The sequence below is a fragment of the Lampris incognitus genome, chromosome 1, assembly GCF_029633865.1.
Source record: "Lampris incognitus isolate fLamInc1 chromosome 1, fLamInc1.hap2, whole genome shotgun sequence".
NCBI classification, from domain to species: domain Eukaryota; kingdom Metazoa; phylum Chordata; class Actinopteri; order Lampriformes; family Lampridae; genus Lampris; species Lampris incognitus.
The window spans coordinates 120285194-120307339 of record NC_079211.1 but is presented as its reverse complement, the minus strand read 5'-3'; the positions used below and the strand labels follow the sequence as shown (position 1 = coordinate 120307339).

Here is a 22146-nt window from a genome sequence, read left to right as displayed (position 1 = left end):
TTTTTGTTGGCGTTGTGAATTGTGTCAATGAACCAAAGAAATAAGCCAGAAAAAAAACGTCACTAAAGATAAACGGATAGCCGCATGCTGATAAATGGGACTGTAGTCACTATGAGATTAGACACTGGGGCAATGGCAAATCTCATAAGCACATCGGATATCAAAGAAATGAAAAATAAGCCACAGATAAGGAGGAAAACATCATGCATCCGTGAGCTCTTACACAAGTATGGTGAGTTTAAATGGACAGACAAACATGAGCATGAGTAGCAAAAGCCAGGAAACACACTGACCAGCACCAGTGTTGACATTTTATGACCACACAAAGAGGTTAAAAGTGTTGACTGATGGTATTGGTGCAGTTCTCCTACAGGCTGAGGGCGAGCACTGGAAGCCAGTGGCTTATGCATCCAGAGCCATGACAAAATCTGAATGCCGATACGCCCAGATCGAAAAAGAATGCCTGGGACTGACTTATGGCTTAGAGCGGTTTCACAACTATGTATATGGACTGCCATCTTTCACCGTAGAGACAGATCATCGGCTGCTGGTCGCTATCATCAAGAAGAATCTAAATGAGATGTCTTCACGGATTCGTCGCTTGATGATGAAGTTGCAGAGGTACGATTTCGAACTAGTTTACACTCCAGGAAAGCACCTGGTCCTCGCTGATGCCCTCTCCAGAGCGCCTACAGGCAACGGTGTGAGTACAACAGATGAGGATATTCAATGCCATGTGAACATGGTGTCTGCTGCACTGCCTGTGTCAGACACAAAGTCAAGGCAAATAGTGGAGGCAACAGCAAAGTACACAGAGCTGCAGCGTGTAATTCGAAACATGGATGTGGGATGGCCAGTGGTTTCATGTCCACAGTTTTACCATGTCAGAAGTGAACTTTGTATGGTGGAAGGAAAGTTGCTAAAAAAGGGCAGGATTGTCATCCCACAAGCTTTGAGAATGGACATACTACACAGGATAAATGAAGGCCACCTCGGCATTGAAAAGTGCAAAAGGAGGGCGAGAGAGTCAGTCTTCTGGCCTGGAATTAACAAAGATACTGAAACAATGGTAAGCAAATGTGACACATGCCAGAAACAGAAACAAGCAGAGCAAAAAGCCCATGGTGGTAGCTGATGTGCCAACAGTACCATGGCACAAAGTGGTAATTGACTACTATTCAAACTTTCCTGAAATGGCATTATTAGCAAATACGTTGTCAACCTGTGTCATAACACATGTAAGATCAATCTTTGTCAGGCATGGCATTCCACACACCGTGGTGAGTGACAACAGCCCATGCTTTAGCAGCAGAGAATGGCAGAGGTTTGCAGAGCAATATTATTTATTTGAAAATGTCTTATTTAGATGCATTAATTAAATTGTCCCTTCCTTTTAATTTTTTTCCCTCTTTATGCCCCCTCTTTTCCTACCTACTCCTCTCTCTACCTACCCCTCTTTTTACCTACCTACCTACCTACCTCTCTCTCTCTCTTTACCTACCTACATCTCTCTACTAGGGGTGTAACGGTTACCGGTTTAATGATTAACCGCGGTAAAATTCCCGACGGTTAGTATTTGTTGTGGTTACACCGCCCCGAGCTGCCTCCCCGGCACGTTCAAGCCACTCCCCCAGCTCGGACGTGCCGGAAACATCCGAGCGCTCGGCTCGCGCTCTGAGGAGACGAGCGCTGCACTGCACCAGGTGTCTGCCATCACCCATCAGGCACACCTGTGGCAATCAGGCAGCCTTCTACAAGAAGCCTGCCAGAACGTCTCTCAGTGCTTCGGCGTACTGAACCCTGCGGTAAAGTTCTGACAAGCCCTCCAGCGTTCCTTGCATTCTGTTTATTCCCCAGTGTCTTATCTTCGTGTCTCTGTTTCCTCCCAAGACTCTCCCTCCGCGATTTCCACGGCTCCCCGCGTCTCCCTCGTCCCCAGCGACCTTCACGTTTCTCCCCGGACCTCTCCTGCGATCTCCCCCCTTGTCCCTCTATCTGGACCCCTCCTTTCGGACTCGACTTCCCGGATCTCGGACCTGGACTTTCTCGGACAACCCCTCTTGGATTACGGACTGGACTTTCTCGCCAGGTGTACGCACATTTTTTCAACACCTCCTGGTCATTTACATACCGCACCACACATTGGCTAAAAACACTCACACATAGTTATACACGCAAACCACGGGACACCACACATAGTTTATTCACACATCCCACTAACAGAACGCCTTTTTTTCACCATACATTTCCCTCCCACAATAAAACCTCCCTTTGTAGATTTTTGAAGTCATCTCGTGTCTGTCTGTCTTGGGTTTCGCCACACGGGTCAGGTTGTGGTGCGCGAGCATAACAGTATTACCGTTTAAAATTTTAATTATCGTTAAAACCGTGTTTGATTACCGCGCTTTGAAAAACTCACGGTAAATACTGTCCAGCATAGTCTCTCAGACGCAGGCGCAGCAGGCAACGTGGGTTTGTTTTGCCACAATGAAACATGGAAGGCACAGGCAGTGACGGCGCACGGGAGATTTTTTCGCCTACCAAGAGGACTAAGTCTGAAGTGTGGTCGTATTTTGGTTTTTATAAGAGTGCTGAGGGAAAACTGATTGAAGATGGTTACCCTGTCTGCAGAACATGCAGAAAGAAAATCGCTGCGAAAGGGGGCAACACCTCTAATCTTATGAATCATCTCCGTGACCACCATCCACAACTTTACAGCGAATGCAAGATAAGTTAACTTTTAGCTGAATGCCTGATGTGGGGACGTCGGAATGGGGGAAAATGTCATGGTTTGCAGGTCTAACTTGCTAATAGCTTGTCAGTAATGTAAACTTGAGCTTTCATGTTACCAAACGCTACTCTTTGTGAGGGCCGACGGTCCATCCCACTGGCTAAAGGACTCCGGTGTAAAAAGATAATAAAAAGAACATTTATTCCGGTTCCACAGCGAAATCTTCATACAGCAGGAATCAAATAATTTCCTAAACTACAACTAAGGCTGGCTATTACTGCCACGTTATTGCTACGGTAAAAAACTATAGCTTCAGTCTTCAAAATCACCGCCAACTCCGCACTCACAAATCTAGACGCTTCCTGTTTCACGTACACAGAAATTTGCGATCTTCTTAAAGTGACAGTAGCGCTAATGTTCAACATGAGCACTGAGCTAAATAAAACTGTTTCATATGCTTGTCTATACCAAAACAGCATTCCTAATGCAGATTATATCCAAAGCTTGTTAAAATGTGAAGAAATGTCTTTTTGGTTGCTGTTTTCTTATTTGCAATGTGCAAAAGTGCAGTTATCTCACGGTCACATGGTGACATCTTTAATGCACATTTGTATGGTTTTTTTCACATGTTTACATAAGGGATGTTATTATTTTATTTATTTATATTATTTTAATGTTTATGCAAACAAAAAGTGCATAGTGCTAATTTTATTTGTGGTTTTCAAAATAAAACTTGGTGAAATGATTTCCGTGTGTGTATCAGTACTTTTTGAACCTTTTCATTACATTTTAACAATACCGCGATAATACTGATAACCGTGATAATTTTGGTCACTATAATCATGATATGAAATTTTCATACCGTTACATCTCTACTCTCTACCTATTTACGTCTCTCGCTCTCTCTCTCTCTCAGGGAATTTGGCACACTTTCCCAGCCTCAGAGAGGTAGACATGGTTGAAGAGAGTCTGTCTGAGTATACTACACTTCTCAGCAACCTAGCCCAGGAGTTTGACAGATGCTTTGAGGACTTCAGGGACAGTGCAGTTGACTTGGAGCTGTTTTCCTAACACTTCACCATCAGTGTGGACTCAGTCAGTGATTAACTTCAGATGGAACTGATTTTCAGTGTGACTCGGAGCTCAAAAAGAAGTTCATCTCTCTCCATCTGCAGGACTTCTATAAATGTGTCCCAGCAGACGGGTATCCAAAGATAAGGAAACATGCCCAGGTGATGCTCTCCCTTTTTGGTAGCACCTACATCTGTGAACAGACGTTCAGTCTCATGAACTTGAACAAGACTAGGCCAGAAGTTCAATTACTGACACTCACTTGCAGAGTATCCTCACCCTGTCAGTGAGTCAGCTTTAGCCTAACATTGCCCGACTTGTAAAAGGCAAGGACCAGCTGCATGTATCGCACCTAGTGGTGCGCTCTGATATTGCAGTTGGTCATGCACTGGATGACTGAAGTTAAGCACCAAATTATGTTATGTTTACTTCTGGTTCTGACTGTTTGAAATTGAGTTGCCTGCAATTGAATTAAATTAAAATGTAATTAAAATTTTAAATGTGATGTAATGAAAGCACCCTACAAAAAATATTTTTATTGTGACTCAAACATGTAATGTTATGTTGTTATTTAACCTATTTTATTTATGTAAAACCTAAAAGAATGTTAAATTAAGGGAACTTGGATCTTAACATGCATGTTAATGATACAATGCAATAAATGTTTGCTTTTGGCCCACGGCCCACGATTAAGTTTCAGTTTTGGCCCTCCGAGGGGAAAAGTTTGGGCACCCCTGCCTTACAGTATGTACAGCCAGTTTTATAACCCACTGATCCAACAGCCCATGAGAAGCTGTGGTTGGGCTATGCGATCAACTTGCTTGTAACTATGTTTCGGTCACTGAAAGAGAGAAGTCTTTGAAAAACAGAAACAGGGAGAGAAAATGAAAGGGGAATAGAATAATGAGAACAATGAGAACAAAATAGAAAAAAGAAAAAATGAGGTGCAGCGAATGAGACTCACTGAAATGTACTGCTTCACAGTGTCCACATATTCTGGACCCCCTGCCTTCCGCTTCTTGATGAACTCTGACAACTTCTGATAGGCCACAAATTCATTGAAAAATGTCTTCAAGCCAATTAACTCAGCAACAATAAAGCTGTCTTCCCATGCCACACCCATCAGGAAGGATAAAGGCATGAACAGGTAAAAGCAAATGACCTAATGGAGAGGGAAAGAACAAATTGTAAGTGTGTGCGTGTGTGTGTGTGTGTATGTGTATGTGTGTGTGTCAACACCGAGAAGCTGAGCTGTGGGTAGTCAAACATCCCTCCCAACCAGGAGAGGCCAGCGTTGATGAAGGCCAACAAAGCAAGGAAGGCAATGAGATTGACAGCAATGTTGGCCACGAGAGACACAGCAGCAGTCGCTCCTTGGGATGCTGCTTCCAACAGGTTTTTACAGTCTCTGGAGAGATACGGAGGCCAAGCATGAACAGTCATATCACATTTGATCTTCTTAACAGTATTCGATAAGAGGTAGTGTGATATCCCTACCCCAACTTTTTGACATTGCGTCATCATCATCACATTGTGTGGCTGGAGAAACGGCAAAGACAAGACTCTTTCTGTTAGATGCTTTCAGTGTATTTTTGTTATCGGGGCAAGTTCAAACAAAATATGGTCTAGTGCAGCAAATTTTTCCTCCTCTTAAGAAGACACCTTTAAATACAAATGCTCACAACAGCATAGTCTCCGTTTGTGAGATTGCATATAGCAAACTTTGATTAAAGTATTTACAATGAAACTCTTTTTTTTTTTACATTTTGAGTCTGGTCACTGAAAAATCTGCGCTGAGCTGCAGTCTGCATTCAGATACAGACAAAGAAATGAGGGGATGAAGAGAAGGACTAAGGTATGAATGGAGGAAGGGTTAGGTGGAAGACAATGAGGTAGAATGGGCTAGAGAAGGTGATTTAATGATGGCTGTTGAGATGGACGGATGGATGAGACATTAAGGGATGGAGGGATCGGTGATTCAAATTCAAGTTCTATTGACCTACAAGTACCTTTTCCAAGGAATTTGACTTGATATGTTGCTCTAAAAGAAAACATCAAGAGATGTAGTACAACATATGAAATGCATAGGTTTAAAGGAATATGTAGACAAGCGTATCTGGCCAAAGAGTATTTGTGTATCTAGAGATTTCAAGTGAGTGATAGAAAAAGGGATTTATACAATTATTATATTTTTAAGTGCAAAGTCAAAATACTAACACTAGAAAAATTGCAAAACAGATCATCTGCATGGTAAAAAAATCTATAGATTTTGGGTCTCCACTGTACAGTATTTACATTTTAAGGGAATACATTAACATGAACATGCACAACAAAGAGATTATTACGGGGTACCAGCAGCAGACAGTAAATGTCAGTGGTGTCCATTGTAAATGAAAAATTGAGTAAATATGTCCAGTGGTGTCAGGTCTCACAGACAGAGGAATGAAGTGATGAAGGGAGCGAAGGGAGGACGGATGAGGTGATGGAATGTGAGTAAATTGCAGGAATTACATTTTATTGTAATTTTTTTCTATGATGAGTTACAGCTGATGGTCATTTTCTGCTTCTGCACACACCTGGTAGAGTGCATATGTGCATACACCTATACTGTGTAAAACTGCTTTCAATGAAAACATCTGTCATTACCTCTGTGTTGATCTTTCAGGAATTAAACCAAATGGCTGATGGCTAACTATGAGCTGCAACAACAGATGATGACTGAACAATTTATTGATGGGTTAAACGACAGTGAACTGAGACTCAGACGTCCCGCGACAACGAGAGAGGCACTCACCCTCACTATGGAGGTAGAAACGGTGTACTGGGCTGAACGGGAAAATGTTAACCGCTCCAGCTGCGCTATCGCGGGTATCCCATAGAGCAGTCGTTCCCACCCTGGGGTCCGCACCCTCCTTGGAGGGGAGGGGGGGTTGGGAACCCGGGGGGGGGGCTTTGTCTGCTCTGGGGGTGGGGGGCGCCAAAGATCACAGAGGGTGCGCAAGGCTTTTCTGCTCTTAGGTAGTCAAGTGCACAAAAAAGCATAATAACTCACTGGATAATGTATTTTATACAAAAGTCTGGATTGTAGCAGACTGTATGGGCATAATTCACCATAATCGGTTGACGTTCTGTGTTACGTAGACACGGGCCATTTAAGAAAGTGTTTCCCGGTTGACAGGGCAGAGCTACGACTATTGGAGCAGCGCCATGTTGCTCGTGGCCAAGCCCCGTATCGCCTGCCCATCCACAAAAAAACAGGCGGAACAGGAGCGGCAGAGGATGAGAGAGGCTGGTATCATCGTACCATCCAAGAGCCCCGTGGGCATCGCCAGCCATTCTTGTCCCAAAGAAAGATGGGTCGACCTGGTTCTGTGTGGACCATCGCAAACTCAACGAGGTCACCATAAAGGAGGCACAACCCATACCCCATGTGGATGATGCCCTGGATAACCTGGCCGGGTCGTGTTGGTTCTCTACACTTGACCTGAGAAGCGGGTACTGGCAGGTACAGCTAGACAACGAATTGAGGGAGAAAACAGCCTTCTCATTGGGACAGGGCCTCTGGGAATTTATAGTAATGGCCTTCGGCCTCTGTAATAATCCCCGCCACCTTCGAGAGGTTGATGGAGATGATACTTGAGGGTCTATCTGCATCTGCCTGCTTAGTCTACTTGGATGACTTGTTGACCCACGCACCCACCTTTGAACAGGAACTTGCAAACTTGAGAGATATTCAAGGTAGACTGCGGCAGGCAAACCTAAATCTCCACCCCCAGAAGTGTCAGCTTTTCCAGCGCCAAACACTATTCCTGGGGCACATCGTCAGTGGTGCCGGAATAGCCACCAACCCAGAGAAAGTCAAGGCGGTGGCAGAGTGGCCTCAGCCAGTGAATGTACCCCAGCTGAAGAGCTTCCTGGGCCTGGCGAACTATTACTGATGTTTTGAGAGTGAGGAGTTACGCAGACATGGCCAGCCCCTTACACAGGGCGGAGACGGCAAAGCCATTCCAGTGGACAGAAGAGTGTGATTGGGCATTCGTGGCAATGAAGGAGGCTTTGGTCACCTCCCCAGTCTTAGCCTACCCCTTACCAGACTGTCCCTTCATACTGGATACGGATGCCAGTGACAAAGGAGTGGGAGAAGAACTCTCATAGTTGAGGGGGCGGGGAGCAGGTGGTGGCATTCTACAGCCAAGCCTTTAACCAGTCGGAGCAAAATTACTGTGTGACGAGGCGTGAACTGTTAGCAGTGGTGAAGGCCACAGAACATTTCCACCCCTACCTGTACGGCCAGGCATTCACAGTCAGGACAGACCACGCCTTCAATTCAGCATCCTTCCCCCAGTACTTCTCCTCCGCACATGTCCAAACCATCTCAATCTTGCCTCTTGCTTTGTCTCTAAACAGTCCAACCTGAGCTGTCCCTCTAATATATTCGTTCCTAATCCTGTCCTTCTTCGTCACTCCCAATGAAAATCTTTGTGTCTTCAACTCTGCCAACTCCAGCTCCACCTCCTGTCTTTTGACCAGTGCCACTGTCTCCAAACCATATAGTAAAGCTGGTCTCACTACCACCTTGTAAACTTTCACTTTTGCTGGTACCCTTGCAAATCACTCCTGACACTCCTCTCCAGTCGCTCTACCCTGTCTGCACTCTCTTCTTCACCCCTCTTTTGCACTCCCCACTACTTTGAACCGTTGATCCCAAGTATTTAAACTCATATGCCTTTGTCACCTCTACTCCTTGCATCATCACTATTCTGCTGTCCTCCCTCTTGTTCAGGCATCTGTATTCCATCTTGCACCTACTGACTTTCATTCCTCTTCTCTCCAATGCATGCCTCCACCTCTTCAAGTTCTCCTCAACCTGCTCCCTACTCTCACTACAGATCACAATGTCATCCGCAAACATCATAGTCCATGGAGACTCCTGCCTAATCTCGTCTGTCAACCTGTCCATCACCATTGCAAACAAGAAAGGGCTCAGAACCGATCCTTGATGTAATACCACCTCCACCTTGAACCCATCTGTCATTCCAACCACACACCTCACCACTGTCACACTGCCCTCGTACATATCCACCACTCCTACATACTTCTCTGCCACTCCCGACTTCCTCATACAATACCACACTTCCTCTCTCGGCACCCTGTTATATACTTTCTTTAAATCCACAAAGACACAATATAACTCCTTCTGACCTTCTCTATACTTCTCGATCTACATTCTCAAAGCAAACATCGCATCTGTTGTGCTCTTTCATGGCATGAAACCATACTGCTGCTCGCTATTCATCACCTCTCCTCTTAACGTAGCGTCTATTACTCTTTCTCATGTCTTCATGTTGTAGCTGATCAACTTTATAACCCTGTAATTACTACAGTTCTGCACGTGGCCCTTATTCTTGAAAATCGGTACCAGTATGCTTCTTCTCCACTCCTCAGGCATCACTTTCCAAGATTGTGTTAAACAATCTAGTAAAACATTCAACTGCCATCTCTCCTAAACATTCAAATTCAAATATTTTCATTTTGAACATGCAAATAAAAACATCTCCATGCCTCCACAGGTATGTCATCTGGACCAGCTGCCTTTCCACTCTTCATCCTCATCATAGCTGCTGTCACTTCCTCCTTGCTAATCCACCGCACTTCCTGGTTCACTATCCCCACAACATCCAGCCTTCTCGCTCTCTCTTTTTTTTTTTTTATTCATCAGCCCCTCAAAGTACTCCTTCCACCTTCTTCACCTTTTTAGCATTTTTTCAAAATTATGCAGTGGGTGAAGTTAGGCTCAGGCCAAAACCACTTCCTTTAGTTTATCTCCCAAATTGAGATGGGGAAAAAAGTTAACATATCTGTTTTCAATATTACCAAAGGAATTGTACATTTGTAAAAGGCAGATGTTTGTCTTTTTTACTTGGAGAGCTTCAGATCCTCTCTAGCCCCTTTTCCTCCTCCGCTCACCCCAAAGGATATGAAGGCTCTCAGGATGGTACTGGAGATGCTGGCAAAGCCTCCTGTCTGCACAGCATGGATCTCAGACCAGGTCAGCTGACTGATGTAAGGACGAATTAGGAGAGGAGCCTCTGTCTGAAGAAAGAGAGAGAGAGGAAGAGGAGGAGGGGGGTTTGGGATTTGAGAGTGATGGATGAACAGACCGTGAGTGCACTTGGTCAGCAACACATGTTTCGTATCCATCAGGGTGAATGGGATGGAGATGAACATCTGTGAGCATAGTATCTATAAAGCAGCAGTTTCATTCACGATTTGTCTTGGTTGTTTTCTCTCAAGCAATCAGTGTTTCGTTTGTCAACAACTGTTGTTGGTCAAGTCACTTTTTTTTCCTTAAAGATAGTCCTAATAAAGAGCCACACACACACACACACACACACACTTGTTTGCTTGCTTGCTGGTTGTCCATCGTGCCCGATGATGACCATCTTCTTCTATTTGTGGGTCCTTTGAGGACTCAGATAGCAGAAGATACCTGCGCAGCAGAGATGGTTTTTAAAGTGGCATGGGGGGTGCGCTTCTCCCAACGCCACATGACTTGATTGTAGAGGAGATGGTTCCGATGGCAAGGGGGATCCCTAGACGACCGGCACCTCCACACAACTGCAGGGGGCTGCCGGAAATCCAGTTTTTCGGAAACCGCCTCGAAGCGTGCCGCCACAGCTTGCTTTTCTGTTGGGGTGAGCTCCCTTAGCCTTATGTCTTCCAGACTCACCCACAAGGCAGCGGGGCAGTGGCTGATAGGTGCCAGGGCGTGTCCACCAGGGTGGGCCTGCACACCATATCTCTGGGGCCCACTGCTGCTCCGAGATCCCCTGCCAAGTTAGCCTGGGGCCGCAAGACCCCAGTTACCATGTGTGGCCACGGGGAGGCCCGGCAGGAGTCTTGGTGAAGGAGAGGCTATGTACTGGCAAGGGAAGGGTTACACGCTAGCATGCTTCCCTATTCGCCACAAAGGCTAGCCAGCGGCAGCAAGCTAAGGGCAGGAAGGACACAAGCGGGTTGGAAGAACACATGCACCTTCCCTCCAACTACACACTGCTGCACTAGACGCATCACAACACCCTGTGTGTATGTACACACACACACACACACACACACACACACACACACACACACACACACACACACACACACACACACACACACACACACCTGTCCCACAAATATGTTTCCTGCAGCCACCATCGATTCTGTTGGAGATGTTCCCATGGTAACCTGCATTATGTACCCCATCTGGATGAAAAGAAATGTGTCAGGCAACATCATCTCTCTCTCTCTCTCTCTCTCTCTCTCTCTCTCTCTCTCTCTCTCTCTCTCTCTCTCTCTCTCTCTCTCTCTCTCTCTCTCTCTCTCTCTCTCTCATGACTGTAGTACAATATGGTATTGCCTTGGCATGTTTCCAAAGGCAACAAAAACAAAAATAATTACCACAGTGAAAAGGGTGGTTGATGCGAGAGAAATAAACAACAGAATTAAGTTGACAGAAACGGTTTCCCTTGGGATTAAGGAAGTTTTTTTGAATCTGAATCTAATATAAAAAGGAATTGCAATGTGGAATATCATAGTTTAATTCTGTTTGCCAGGGGAAGAGAGAGAGAGAGAGAGAACCGGATGCTAGGTCAGGAAATTGTACACAAATGATGGGGCTTTTAAAAAAAGTTGAAATAATGGCAATTTTTAGCCTTATCTTTCTTTTATTTGTTAGTGCGTGCGTGCGTGCGTGCGTGTGTGCGTGTGTGTGTGTGTTTGTGTGGGTGTTTGCATATACGAGTTTATGTGCATACGTTTGTGTATGTGTATTTTATGGCAGGATGATTGCACAGGATGTGTGTTTGTTTGTAAATCTGTTCTTCAAAGTGTGGCAGTCAAACGTGTACCTGCCTTTGGAGTGCAACGGTGTGTTGGCATTTGATTTTTGTTGCTGATATGGTGGAGTTGAAGGTGTCTGTCTGAATTTGTTGGAGAATCTTATTTGCACTTTGTTTTCTTGGCACAGCCGGAAGAGAAGTGTGTCTTTGGGGGGGAGGGGGGCATGATTTTTTTTTCTCGATTGCCAAGCTGTTTTCACTGAGTCAACATTTTTCATTTTCTAAATTGCAGTTATGTTACAATTTTACAATTTCATTTAGCAGATGCTTTTACCCATAGCGACGTACATCTGAGAGTTAATACAACACAAGCAAGGATCTAGTCAGGGGACAACAACGCAAATAATTGCCAAAAAATTAGGTTTAAGTCCAACAGGACATAGGTATCAACAGACAGTGCGCTAAGGCAATGCATAGGGTGTATAGAAGCGTTTTATTATTATTATTTTTATTACTATCATCAGGTGTGGAGGTGTTCATGAAAGAGCTGGGTCTTTAGCTTCTTCTTAAAGACGGAGAGGGACTCAGCGGATCAAATGGAGTTTGGTAGCTCGTTCCACCACCGGGGAACTCCAGAAGAGAAGAATCTGGCTAGTGACTTATGGCCCTGTTGTGGTGGAAGTGCCAGGCGCCTTTTACTGGCAGAGCGTGGTGAGCGGGACTGAGTGTAGACCTGTATGAGGGAGTTCAGGTAGGCAGGAGCCGTTTTAGTTGCTGTTTTGTAAACGAGCTTCAAGGTTTCAAATTTGATGCGGACAGCAACTGGGAACCAATGGAGGGATACAAACAGCTGAGTGACATGTCCTGTTTTGGGTTGGTTGAAGACCAGGTGTGCCGCTGCGTTCTGGATCATTTGCAGAGGTTTGAAAGTGCAAGCAGGGAGACCTGCCAGTAAGGAGTAGCAGTAGTCAGTGTGTGATATTACAAGAGCTTGTACCAGGAGTTGTGCTGCATGCTCAGACAGGTACAGTCTAATTTTCCTAATTGTTGTAAAGAGAAAATTGGCACGACTGAGCAATCGAGGCCATGTGAACCTTAAAGGCTAGTTGTCATCAATCATGACACCCAGGTTCCGGGCAGACTTTGTGGGCATGAGTTGGGTTGATCAGAGCTGGATGTTGATCTGTTGTAAGGATGGACTGGCTGGGATGACAAGGAGCTCAGTCTTAGATAGTTAAACTGAAGGTGGCATTCTTTCATCCATGCAGCGATATCAGCAAGGCATTACGATATCTGTGCCGATACTGTGAAATCATCAGGTGGGAATGATAGGAAGAGCTGGGTATCATCAGCATAGCAAACACACACATTTTTCATATTTCATAACCACACTTGGGTAATCTGTCATGATGTACTGTCATTTTTTTTTTTGGGCTAAAGAACTCTTTTTTTTTGTTTCTATTCCACACACACACACACACACACACACACACACACACACACACACACACACACACACACACACACACACACACACACACACACACACACACACACACACCTTGAGAATGAGCCAAGGCATGAAGCCAACACAATAGAGTATGGAGATGACTGTGCTGAAAAAAACCATGTCGGGAAGCACCTGGAAATAGAGCAACACTGTCATCATAATCAGCAGCAGCAACAGCATGATTATCATAATTGCTGTTGTCATCATTACTGTCCTTATCAACAAAAGTGTGTGTGTGTGCATGCGTGCGTGTGTGTGAGTATAATTGCACACGTGCATTTACTGGTTTGTGACATACCTTGAAAGCAAAGAAGTGGTCTGTGTAACTATCACCAAAAACAAACTGAGACCTGACGTCCGTGTAAGACAGAAATGTCTATGTGATGGAGAAAGACAAGAGAATTTTAAAATCTGTTTCAGTGAGTCCAAAAAACCTGTGAGTGTGTCTGTTTATAGGTTCGGGATAAACAGCCAAGTTATTGGACCTACCCCTACAAATGGGGTATTGATGGGAGGCTCTTGACCTGGAGAAGGTTGGAGAAGGCCGTAGGCATGATCCCAAGCCAACCCTCAGGCCCCTGCCTCCAGAGCCAATTCCATCAACATCTAGTCCATATAGTGAATTGGGATATCTAACCCAAAACTAAATCTTATCCAATTATGAAATTACTTAAACCAAGTTTAAATGCAGCTTGTGTTTTTCAGTGTAGGAAGGTCATTTTGTTCACAGGCCAAAGCAGCTGGTAAATCCAAACTATCACTAGACATTTTTAATATCTAGTGAATGTGAACGTATGGTCGTACAAGCTAGCATTTTCTTTAAAACGATTTAGTTTCAGGAAGAGTTTCTTGAAGAGTGAACAAACTTGTAGCTCCAAGAACCACGGCCTTGCCTGGAACAGGGAATTTTGGGACTGTGTTGCACCGAATGGACTGTGTTTTTAACCGTTTGTGTTATTTATTTATTTTTCTTTGTTTTCCGTTTTTGGTGGTGTTTTTGGAAATCTGGATATGTTTTTCTATTTTGTGTTGCACTGCTGTGCTGTGGGCTGGGTGAAACAACATTTCATTTCTTTTGTGCACTCTAGTACATGATAGGAATGACATGAAATTGTTCTTGATTCTTGATTCTGGAAACTTATCGTCAAATAAGGGAAGACAAGCACTTGCATAATGACTGGTAATCGTTTCAGATCCTTTTAAAGTGTGCATGTGTGCATCTGTGTATTTGTGTGTGTCTATGTGAGTGTGTACCTCTACTTGTTTTCCAAGCCATTCTACTGCCATGAAGCCAACCCTGGTCCTGAGGATAAGCAGACCAAAGGCAAACTGCAGTCCAATGCCTCATAGCACAGTACGCCAACAAACCTGCAGCACACACACACACACACACACACACACACACACACACAATAATGTGTGTGTGTGTGTGTGTGTGTGTGTGTGTGTGTGTGTGTGTGTGCCTTACTTTAAATGGGTTGTTGGAGAAGAGCAGCATTAAGAAGATGAAAAAAATCAGACCAGCAAAGGACACCAGCTGTCTGGTCCCCTGCCTGGCTGTGTCCAGTACCAGCCAGCATACAACCCCTACTACCAAAGACCCACATATCATCCCTGGATGGACAAGAGAGGATGGGAGCGAGAGAGAGACATCAAGAGGGATAGAGCAAGGGAGAGAGGGAGAAAGAAAGGTGGTTAAAAAAATGAGGTTGGGAGAGAGTGAGAGTGAAAGAAACATGAGTGAGAGAGAGAGAGAGAGAGAGAGAGAGAGAGAGAGAGAGAGAGAGAGAGAGAGAGAGAGAGAGAGAGAGAGAGAGAGAGAGAGAGAGAGAGAGAGAGAGAGAGAACGAGAACTGTTACAAGTAGAATCAGAATCCTCTTTTTTTAATTTTTTTTTTTGGACCCCCCCTTTTTTTTTTTTCTCTGCAATTGTACCTGGTCAATCAGCCCACTCCTGAGCCGTCCCAGTTGCTGCTCCACCCCCTCTGCCAATCTGGGGAGAGCTGCAGACTACCGCATGCCTCCTCCGATACATGTGGGGTTGCCAGCTGCTTCTTTTCACCTGACAGTGACGAGTTTCACCAGGGGGATGTAGCGCATGGGAGGATCACACCATTCCCTCCAGTTGCCCGTCCCCCCTGAACAGGCGCCCCGACCGACCAGAGGAGGCACTAGTGCAGTAACTAGGACACATACCCATGTCCGGCTTCCCACCCGCAGACATGGCCTATTGTGTCTGTAGGGATGCCTGACAAAGCCGGAGGTAACACAGGGATTCAAACCGGTGATCCCCATGTTGGTAGGCAATGTAAAAGTCCACTACACTACCCAGACGTCCCCAGAATCATCTTTATTTGGCCATGTATGTTTGCACATACATGGAATTTGACTCTGGTTTAGTGGTTCTCAATGTACAATCATAGAACAGCACAACAATCTGCAGGAATATATAGGAGTGACTATATACAGTTGCAACAGGAAGGCAATGGTGCAGAGTGCAAAGGTGCTGGACAAATGTTAGCAGGTTACTCTTATACATGAGGTCGGTGGACATGACAGAATATGCACGTATACATACAATATACAGTATATAGTGCCCTTAGATTTATTATGACAATGTTAAGTGTTCATCAGAGTGACAGCTGGTGGAAAGAAACTGTTCTTGTGCACAGGGAAGAGTTTAACAAGTGCTGAGATGGATATGAAGGATGAAGATGCATCCCTTCTTTTTTCGCAGGAAATATTCTGATGTGTCCAGTCGGTTTATAGCTTAGAAAAGATTTTGTCACTGAATCCACTTTCAATGGCAGACATGTCCTTGTTACATGAGGGTCTGTGGATTAAAAGGGTGGTTTCTGCTCACACTGTAGTTGTGTAATAGCATGAATACCAGTGCACTCAGATATTTTGTTTTTGTTTCACTGGATTATTTTGCGCCTTATTTGTTCAGCACTTTCCCTATACTGTTGAGGCAAGAACACCCCCTGGACAGAGCACCTATATATATATATATATATATATATATTGGGCAGCACAGTGGTTAGCGCAGTCACCTCACAACAAGAAGGTCGAGCCCCGGGGTAGTCCAACCTTGGTGGGTCATCCCGGGTCGTCCTCTGTGTAAGGTATGCATGTTCTCCCCATGTCTGCGTGGGTTTCCTCCGGGGACTCCGGTTTCCTCCCACAGCCCAAAGACATGTAAATTAGGTGAATCAGCCATACTAAATTATGAATGTGTGTGTGTGTGTGTGTGTGTGTGTGTGTGTGTGTGTGTGTGTGTGTGTGTGTTGGCGCTGTGATGGCCTGCTGGCCTGTCCAGGCTGTCTCCCCGCCTGCCGCCTAGTGACTGCAGGAATAGGCTCCAGCATCCCCGTGACCCTGAGAGCAGGATAAGCGGTTCAGATAATGGATGGATGGATGGATGGGGATATATACACTACCATTCAAAAGTTTGGGATCACCCAAAAAATTTCGTGTTTTCCATGAAAAGTCACACTTATTCACCACCATATGTTGTGAAATGAATAGAAAATAGAGTCAAGACATTGACAAGGTTAGAAATAATGATTTGTATTTGAAATAAGATTTTTTTTACATCAAACTTTGCTTTCGTCAAAGAATCCTCCATTTGCAGCAATTACAGCATTGCAGACCTTTGGCATTCTAGCTGTTAATTTGTTGAGGTAATCTGGAGAAATTGCACCCCACGCTTCCAGAAGCAGCTCCCACAAGTTGGATTGGTTGGATGGGCACTTCTTTGAGCAGATTGAGTTTCTGGAGCATCACATTTGTGGGGTCAATTAAACGCTCAAAATGGCCAGAAAAAGAGAACTTTCATCTGAAACTCGACAGTCTATTCTTGTTCTTAGAAATGAAGGCTATTCCATGCGAGAAATTGCTAAGAAATTGAAGATTTCCTACACCGGTGTGTACTACTCCCTTCAGAGGACAGCACAAACAGGCTCTAACAGGTACTATTTAATGAAGATGCCAGTTGGGGACCTGTGAGGCGTCTGTTTCTCAAACTAGAGACTCTAATGTACTTATCTTCTTGCTCAGTTGTGCAACGCGGCCTCCCACTTCTTTTTCTACTCTGGTTAGAGCCTGTTTGTGCTGTCCTCTGAAGGGAGTAGTACACACCGGTGTAGGATATCTTCAATTTCTTAGCAATTTCTCGCATGGAATAGCCTTCATTTCTAAGAACAAGAATAGACTGTCGAGTTTCAGATGAAAGTTCTCTTTTTCTGGCCATTTTGAGCGTTTAATTGACCCCACAAATGTGATGCTCCAGAAACTCAATCTGCTCAAAGAAGTGCCCATCCAACCAATCCAACTTGTGGGAGCTGCTTCTGGAAGCGTGGGGTGCAATTTCTCCAGATTACCTCAACAAATTAACAGCTAGAATGCCAAAGGTCTGCAATGCTGTAATTGCTGCAAATGGAGGATTCTTTGACGAAAGCAAAGTTTGATGTAAAAAAAATCTTATTTCAAATACAAATAATTATTTCTAACCTTGTCAATGTCTTGACTCTATTTTCTATTCATTTCACAACATATGGTGGTGAATAAGTGTGACTTTTCATGGAAAACACAAAATTGTTTGGGTGATCCCAAACTTTTGAACGGTAGTGTATATATATATATATATATATATATATATATATATATATATATATATATATATATATATATATATATATATATATATATATATAGTGTGGTTGTACAGGTGTATATTTGTATAGGCTCCTGCATCTGTGACGACCCTTACAAATGTACAAATTACGAGTGAGTTTGTTTTTGTTTTCAAGAGGGAATTCTGCTGTGTTTCATCCACTTTCCCCTATTCATTCACGACTACTTGAAGGAAATCGCCATCGAGAGGAGACTAGTCACCCACCTGACTTGAGGGAGAATCCGAGAGGAAAAAGTAGAAACAGAGTAAACTGACAATTACAAAATAACAGGTCAACATTTCCAGGACTCGACATGTGACCTGCACTGGAGGGCACGTCTCTTATGTGAAATCGGCTCATTGTTGTTCTATATACAGGACGCAGCTAGAGAAAACAGGATTACAGTAAAAATACAGTGTACTCGAAAGTATAATACACACATCATGGACAGTAATTATACTGTACATATTTAGAAGTACAAATATTTGTGCGAAGAAGTATGAATGCATGTAAATTTAAATCACATATAAATCAGGCATAAAAACGGCATAAAATGATGTAGTAATCTAATTCTGTGTTTCGAGGCGATAGAAAACTGTATGTTTGGGAAATGCATAGCAAATTGATGAGGTAGATTCTAACCTGTAGGCTCTTTTAGTAGACGGCATGGCAAAGTTCACCAATGCAGTGAGTCACATCATTTCTGTCTTTAACTGAGTATTTATAGTTAACACCGATGTGCGTGTGTGTGTGTGTGTGTGTGTGTGTGTGTGTGTGTGTGTGTGTGTGTGTGTGTGTGTGTGTGTGTGTGTGTGTGTGTGTGTGTTTCAGGTATCATCATGGAGCCTGGCACTTTATTGTAATAGTAAGTAACTCAATTTGGACATAGTGCTCCATTTCTCACCATTTGATCCATTTCTCGTTTTTGTTGAGGAGGTCCCTGATAGGATAAAGTTCTTCCCATACCCAGTCGCCATAACGCTCCATCAACCAATCCCAGGCCAGAAAGAACACGGTAACCAAGGTGATGACCAGCAGCCCGATTGCTCGATGGAAGTTCAAAATGCATGCTGCTATCACCATAGCAACAAAACCTGAGAAGAATATCTTTGTTTTCAAAAAGCATAGATTACATATCTTTGAGAAAGGGCACGTGTCATGTTTTGAGACACGCATGAGGCTTTTGGTTCAGTAATCGTGTACAGAAAAATAACTAAACTGGAAGTAAATGGTACCTAAAATATTATACATAAATTTGCGGATTAAAAAAGCCTTTCCACTCCCATGAAACCTAACGCGTGCTAAATGCAATACGAAGACCAAACAGGTTCATTGCAAGAAAAAAAGACCTGTCAGTAAGCCCCAACAATCAGCTTATGACAAGGATAAAAAAAAAAAGACAAAATCCATTGCTGAAATCCAAACTTGAAAACCCGAGGCATTATAACTGATGGTAATGGCCTGTTATATCATCTGTTTATATCACAGCGTTTTTGGTTTGTTAAGTTACAAACAATTCAGTATTATGGTGAGCAAGCAAAAGCTTTCATAAGTCAAAGAGATGTAGGTCAAAGAAAGGGATGCGTGTGTGTGTGTATGTATGTGTGCGCGTGCGTGCGTGTGTGTATGCGTGTGTATGTGTGTGAATGTGTATGTATGTGTATGAGTGTGAATGTGCATGTGTGTGAATGTGTATGTATGTGTGTGTATGTGTCGGTGCGTGCATGTGCGCGTGTGTGTACATTTAAGCAAATGTAAAAGACAAATGGGAAAGTAGCGGTGATTTTGAAGAAGAATCAAAGTTGTGGCTAATACACACATATGACAGAACGAGTCCATAGAAGACATTTACCAACAGATGATACAATGCCATGGCTGAAACCATAGCTCTTTTGTTCATTGCTGGGAGGGTTTCTGACACAACAGCACGGGCACCTCTTTCATTTGTGTGGGATTTGGGATTTCGGTCGTTAGAACATCAACTACCTACTATCACCACAGGTGTCAATAAAACAAAAACGAAATCCAGTTTCAGGATCCATAGTATCAGACTGGCACCAAGGCTGTATATGTGTGTGTGTGTGTGTGTGTGTGTGTGTGTGTGTGTGTGTGTGTGTGTGTGTGTGTATGTATAGATGTAGGCTTATTTGTTATTTTCACATTAGCAGCTGATGAGTGCACGACGCACGAAACAGGCCTATACTGCAATGCAGTAAAACTTTTTTTCCTGTGTCTGTGTTGATATTCTGCTCCTCATTAGTTGAGCACTTATAACACCGCCATTGACGGTTTTGGGGGGAAAAAACCGCCATACACACACACACACACATATATATATATACATACACACAGACACACATACTGGTCCTATATGTATAGATATACTGGTCCTGTTACAGTCGAGGGGGAGTCAAAAAAAGGCTTGCAGCTCATTTTATCCAGCCTCAGTTTAACAAATGAAGACAGACTAGATACCTCCTGCTAAAACCAGGTGTGTAACCAACTTGATCACTTTTTTGTGTCCTGCCAGATACTCTTTAAGCGTTTCCATTTTCTTTTGTAAATACCTAGGAGGAGACAGATAGAGAGAGAGAGACAAATGGAACAACATGGAAAGGGCAGCCATTACTCTCAGACCAAAGGGAGAACACGTAAGGCGTGACTTGTAAAACACTGGCAGAATGTGTGTCAGCAATTAATGGTGTTTGTTCGGGTTTCACGGACCATTGCTTCAGTTCAGCTTCTTTTTCATTTGTGTCCTCTGCAACGTCTAAATCAATGTATATCTGATCCTGATCCTCCTGTAACATGCTCGTGCACAGACACACATGCACGCATGCACACACACACACATGCACACGCACACACACAAACACATACATAAACTCACCCACACAGATAGAAACTCAAGCAGAAACACACACACACACACACACACACACACACACACACACACACACACACACACACACACACACACACACACACACACACACACACCGTTTTAAAACCAGTAACTGGCATGTTAACACAAGTCTATTTGCACAATGACAGGTTTACATAGAATCCAAAAGTAAACAAATGTAAACTAAGCACTTGAAGGAGATTTTTCTCGCTGTAGACTTGCAAGTGAATTTTGACTACATGTGAATGTGTGTCTCCAAGAAAAAGTAGCAAAATACCCAATTGTCCAAGTGTACAGCCACAGTATTGTAGTTTGTCCAAGTGGCTTGCTGTGCGATTGTGTCCCTAGTTACAATAATCTGGTGCCCACCCATGCCGTCTTACATACAGTATAGAACATAATATAGAGATTTGACTGTCACCACCATTAAACCATCTTTAAGGAATGCATGTTCATGTAACACAGAGTTTCTAATTCAAACTGTAGGGGTGTTATCCAAAATTAAGGCATATCACTTTGTGACAAAACTGTAATACAAAGAAAAGACCATTCTCCATTTGAACTGTTTTGAAAACCAAAATTAGGATTGTAATGAAAATATGTGCCAGTGCTGAGAGCAGAGAGTACATGCTCTATACTGTCATCACCTTTGAGTGAGACAAACATCAGTGTTTACACAGGGATATCTTAAAACCTTTTTTGTCCAAAGGATGAGACTGTAAAGCTGTTGTATCTACCAGAAGTGGTTTACTTAGCACAAACTTCATGCAGATAGAGACGCTGGTTATACAATAAGTGATCCTGTCAAAACAAATTTGCTCCACTAAAAGAAACTAGTACTCATATCAGGCAGAGTCCAAATCGAAACACTAAAGAAAATGTTTTTTTCCAATGCATAGCTTGAGGAAGTACATCTTTGTTCACATTTTTATCCTACCTCTGTCTGAAAGACCTGGTTGTCCTTTCCCTTTCTCTGGCCCTCCATGACTGCTCCACTGAGCTCCATTCTGCCAGTGCCTAGGTATGTTAACACCGAGGCTTATTATGGCATACCTGCCAAATTCATCCCCTTTCTCTCCCTCCCTTCCTCCTTCTACTACTTTGCTCTCTGTAGCACTAGGTAATCTTTGCAAGGACCAAGGAATGTGTGTGTGTTTGTGTGTGTGTGTGTGTGTGTGTGTGTGTGTGTGTGTGTGTGTGTGTGTGTGTGTGTGTGTGTGTGTGTGTGTGTGTGTGTGTGAGATAAACAAACCACCATCTCTTTCTACTCCATTCAGCCTTGTTTTCCCCCTCTTTTTTCTTTCACTTTAAAATCATGCTAACAAACACCATAAAAAGGAAAAAAGCCTGTCTTGCTCTGATGTCTGGCCTTTAGTCTGGTTGATCTGTCACCAAGTTAAATGGTTAATGTTCATTAATGGGTTTTT

The 22146-nt window shown here is 43.6% G+C and overlaps 1 protein-coding gene across 1 annotated transcript in view; it reads right to left on the bottom strand.

Annotated features, from left to right (window-relative positions):
* LOC130111941 (solute carrier family 28 member 3-like) overlaps positions 1 to 20624 on the bottom strand; it is a 31094-nt gene extending 10470 nt beyond the window's left edge. The window contains 11 exon segments of the mRNA XM_056279246.1: positions 4767 to 4964; positions 5042 to 5210; positions 9723 to 9895; positions 10973 to 11053; positions 13190 to 13270; positions 13437 to 13514; positions 14393 to 14506; positions 14607 to 14752; positions 18720 to 18908; positions 20290 to 20381; positions 20539 to 20624. Of these exon segments, the coding sequence (XP_056135221.1) occupies positions 4767 to 4964; positions 5042 to 5210; positions 9723 to 9895; positions 10973 to 11053; positions 13190 to 13270; positions 13437 to 13514; positions 14393 to 14506; positions 14607 to 14752; positions 18720 to 18908; positions 20290 to 20381; positions 20539 to 20624 (1407 nt within the window).
* Between the last annotated feature and the right edge of the window lie 1522 nt (positions 20625 to 22146).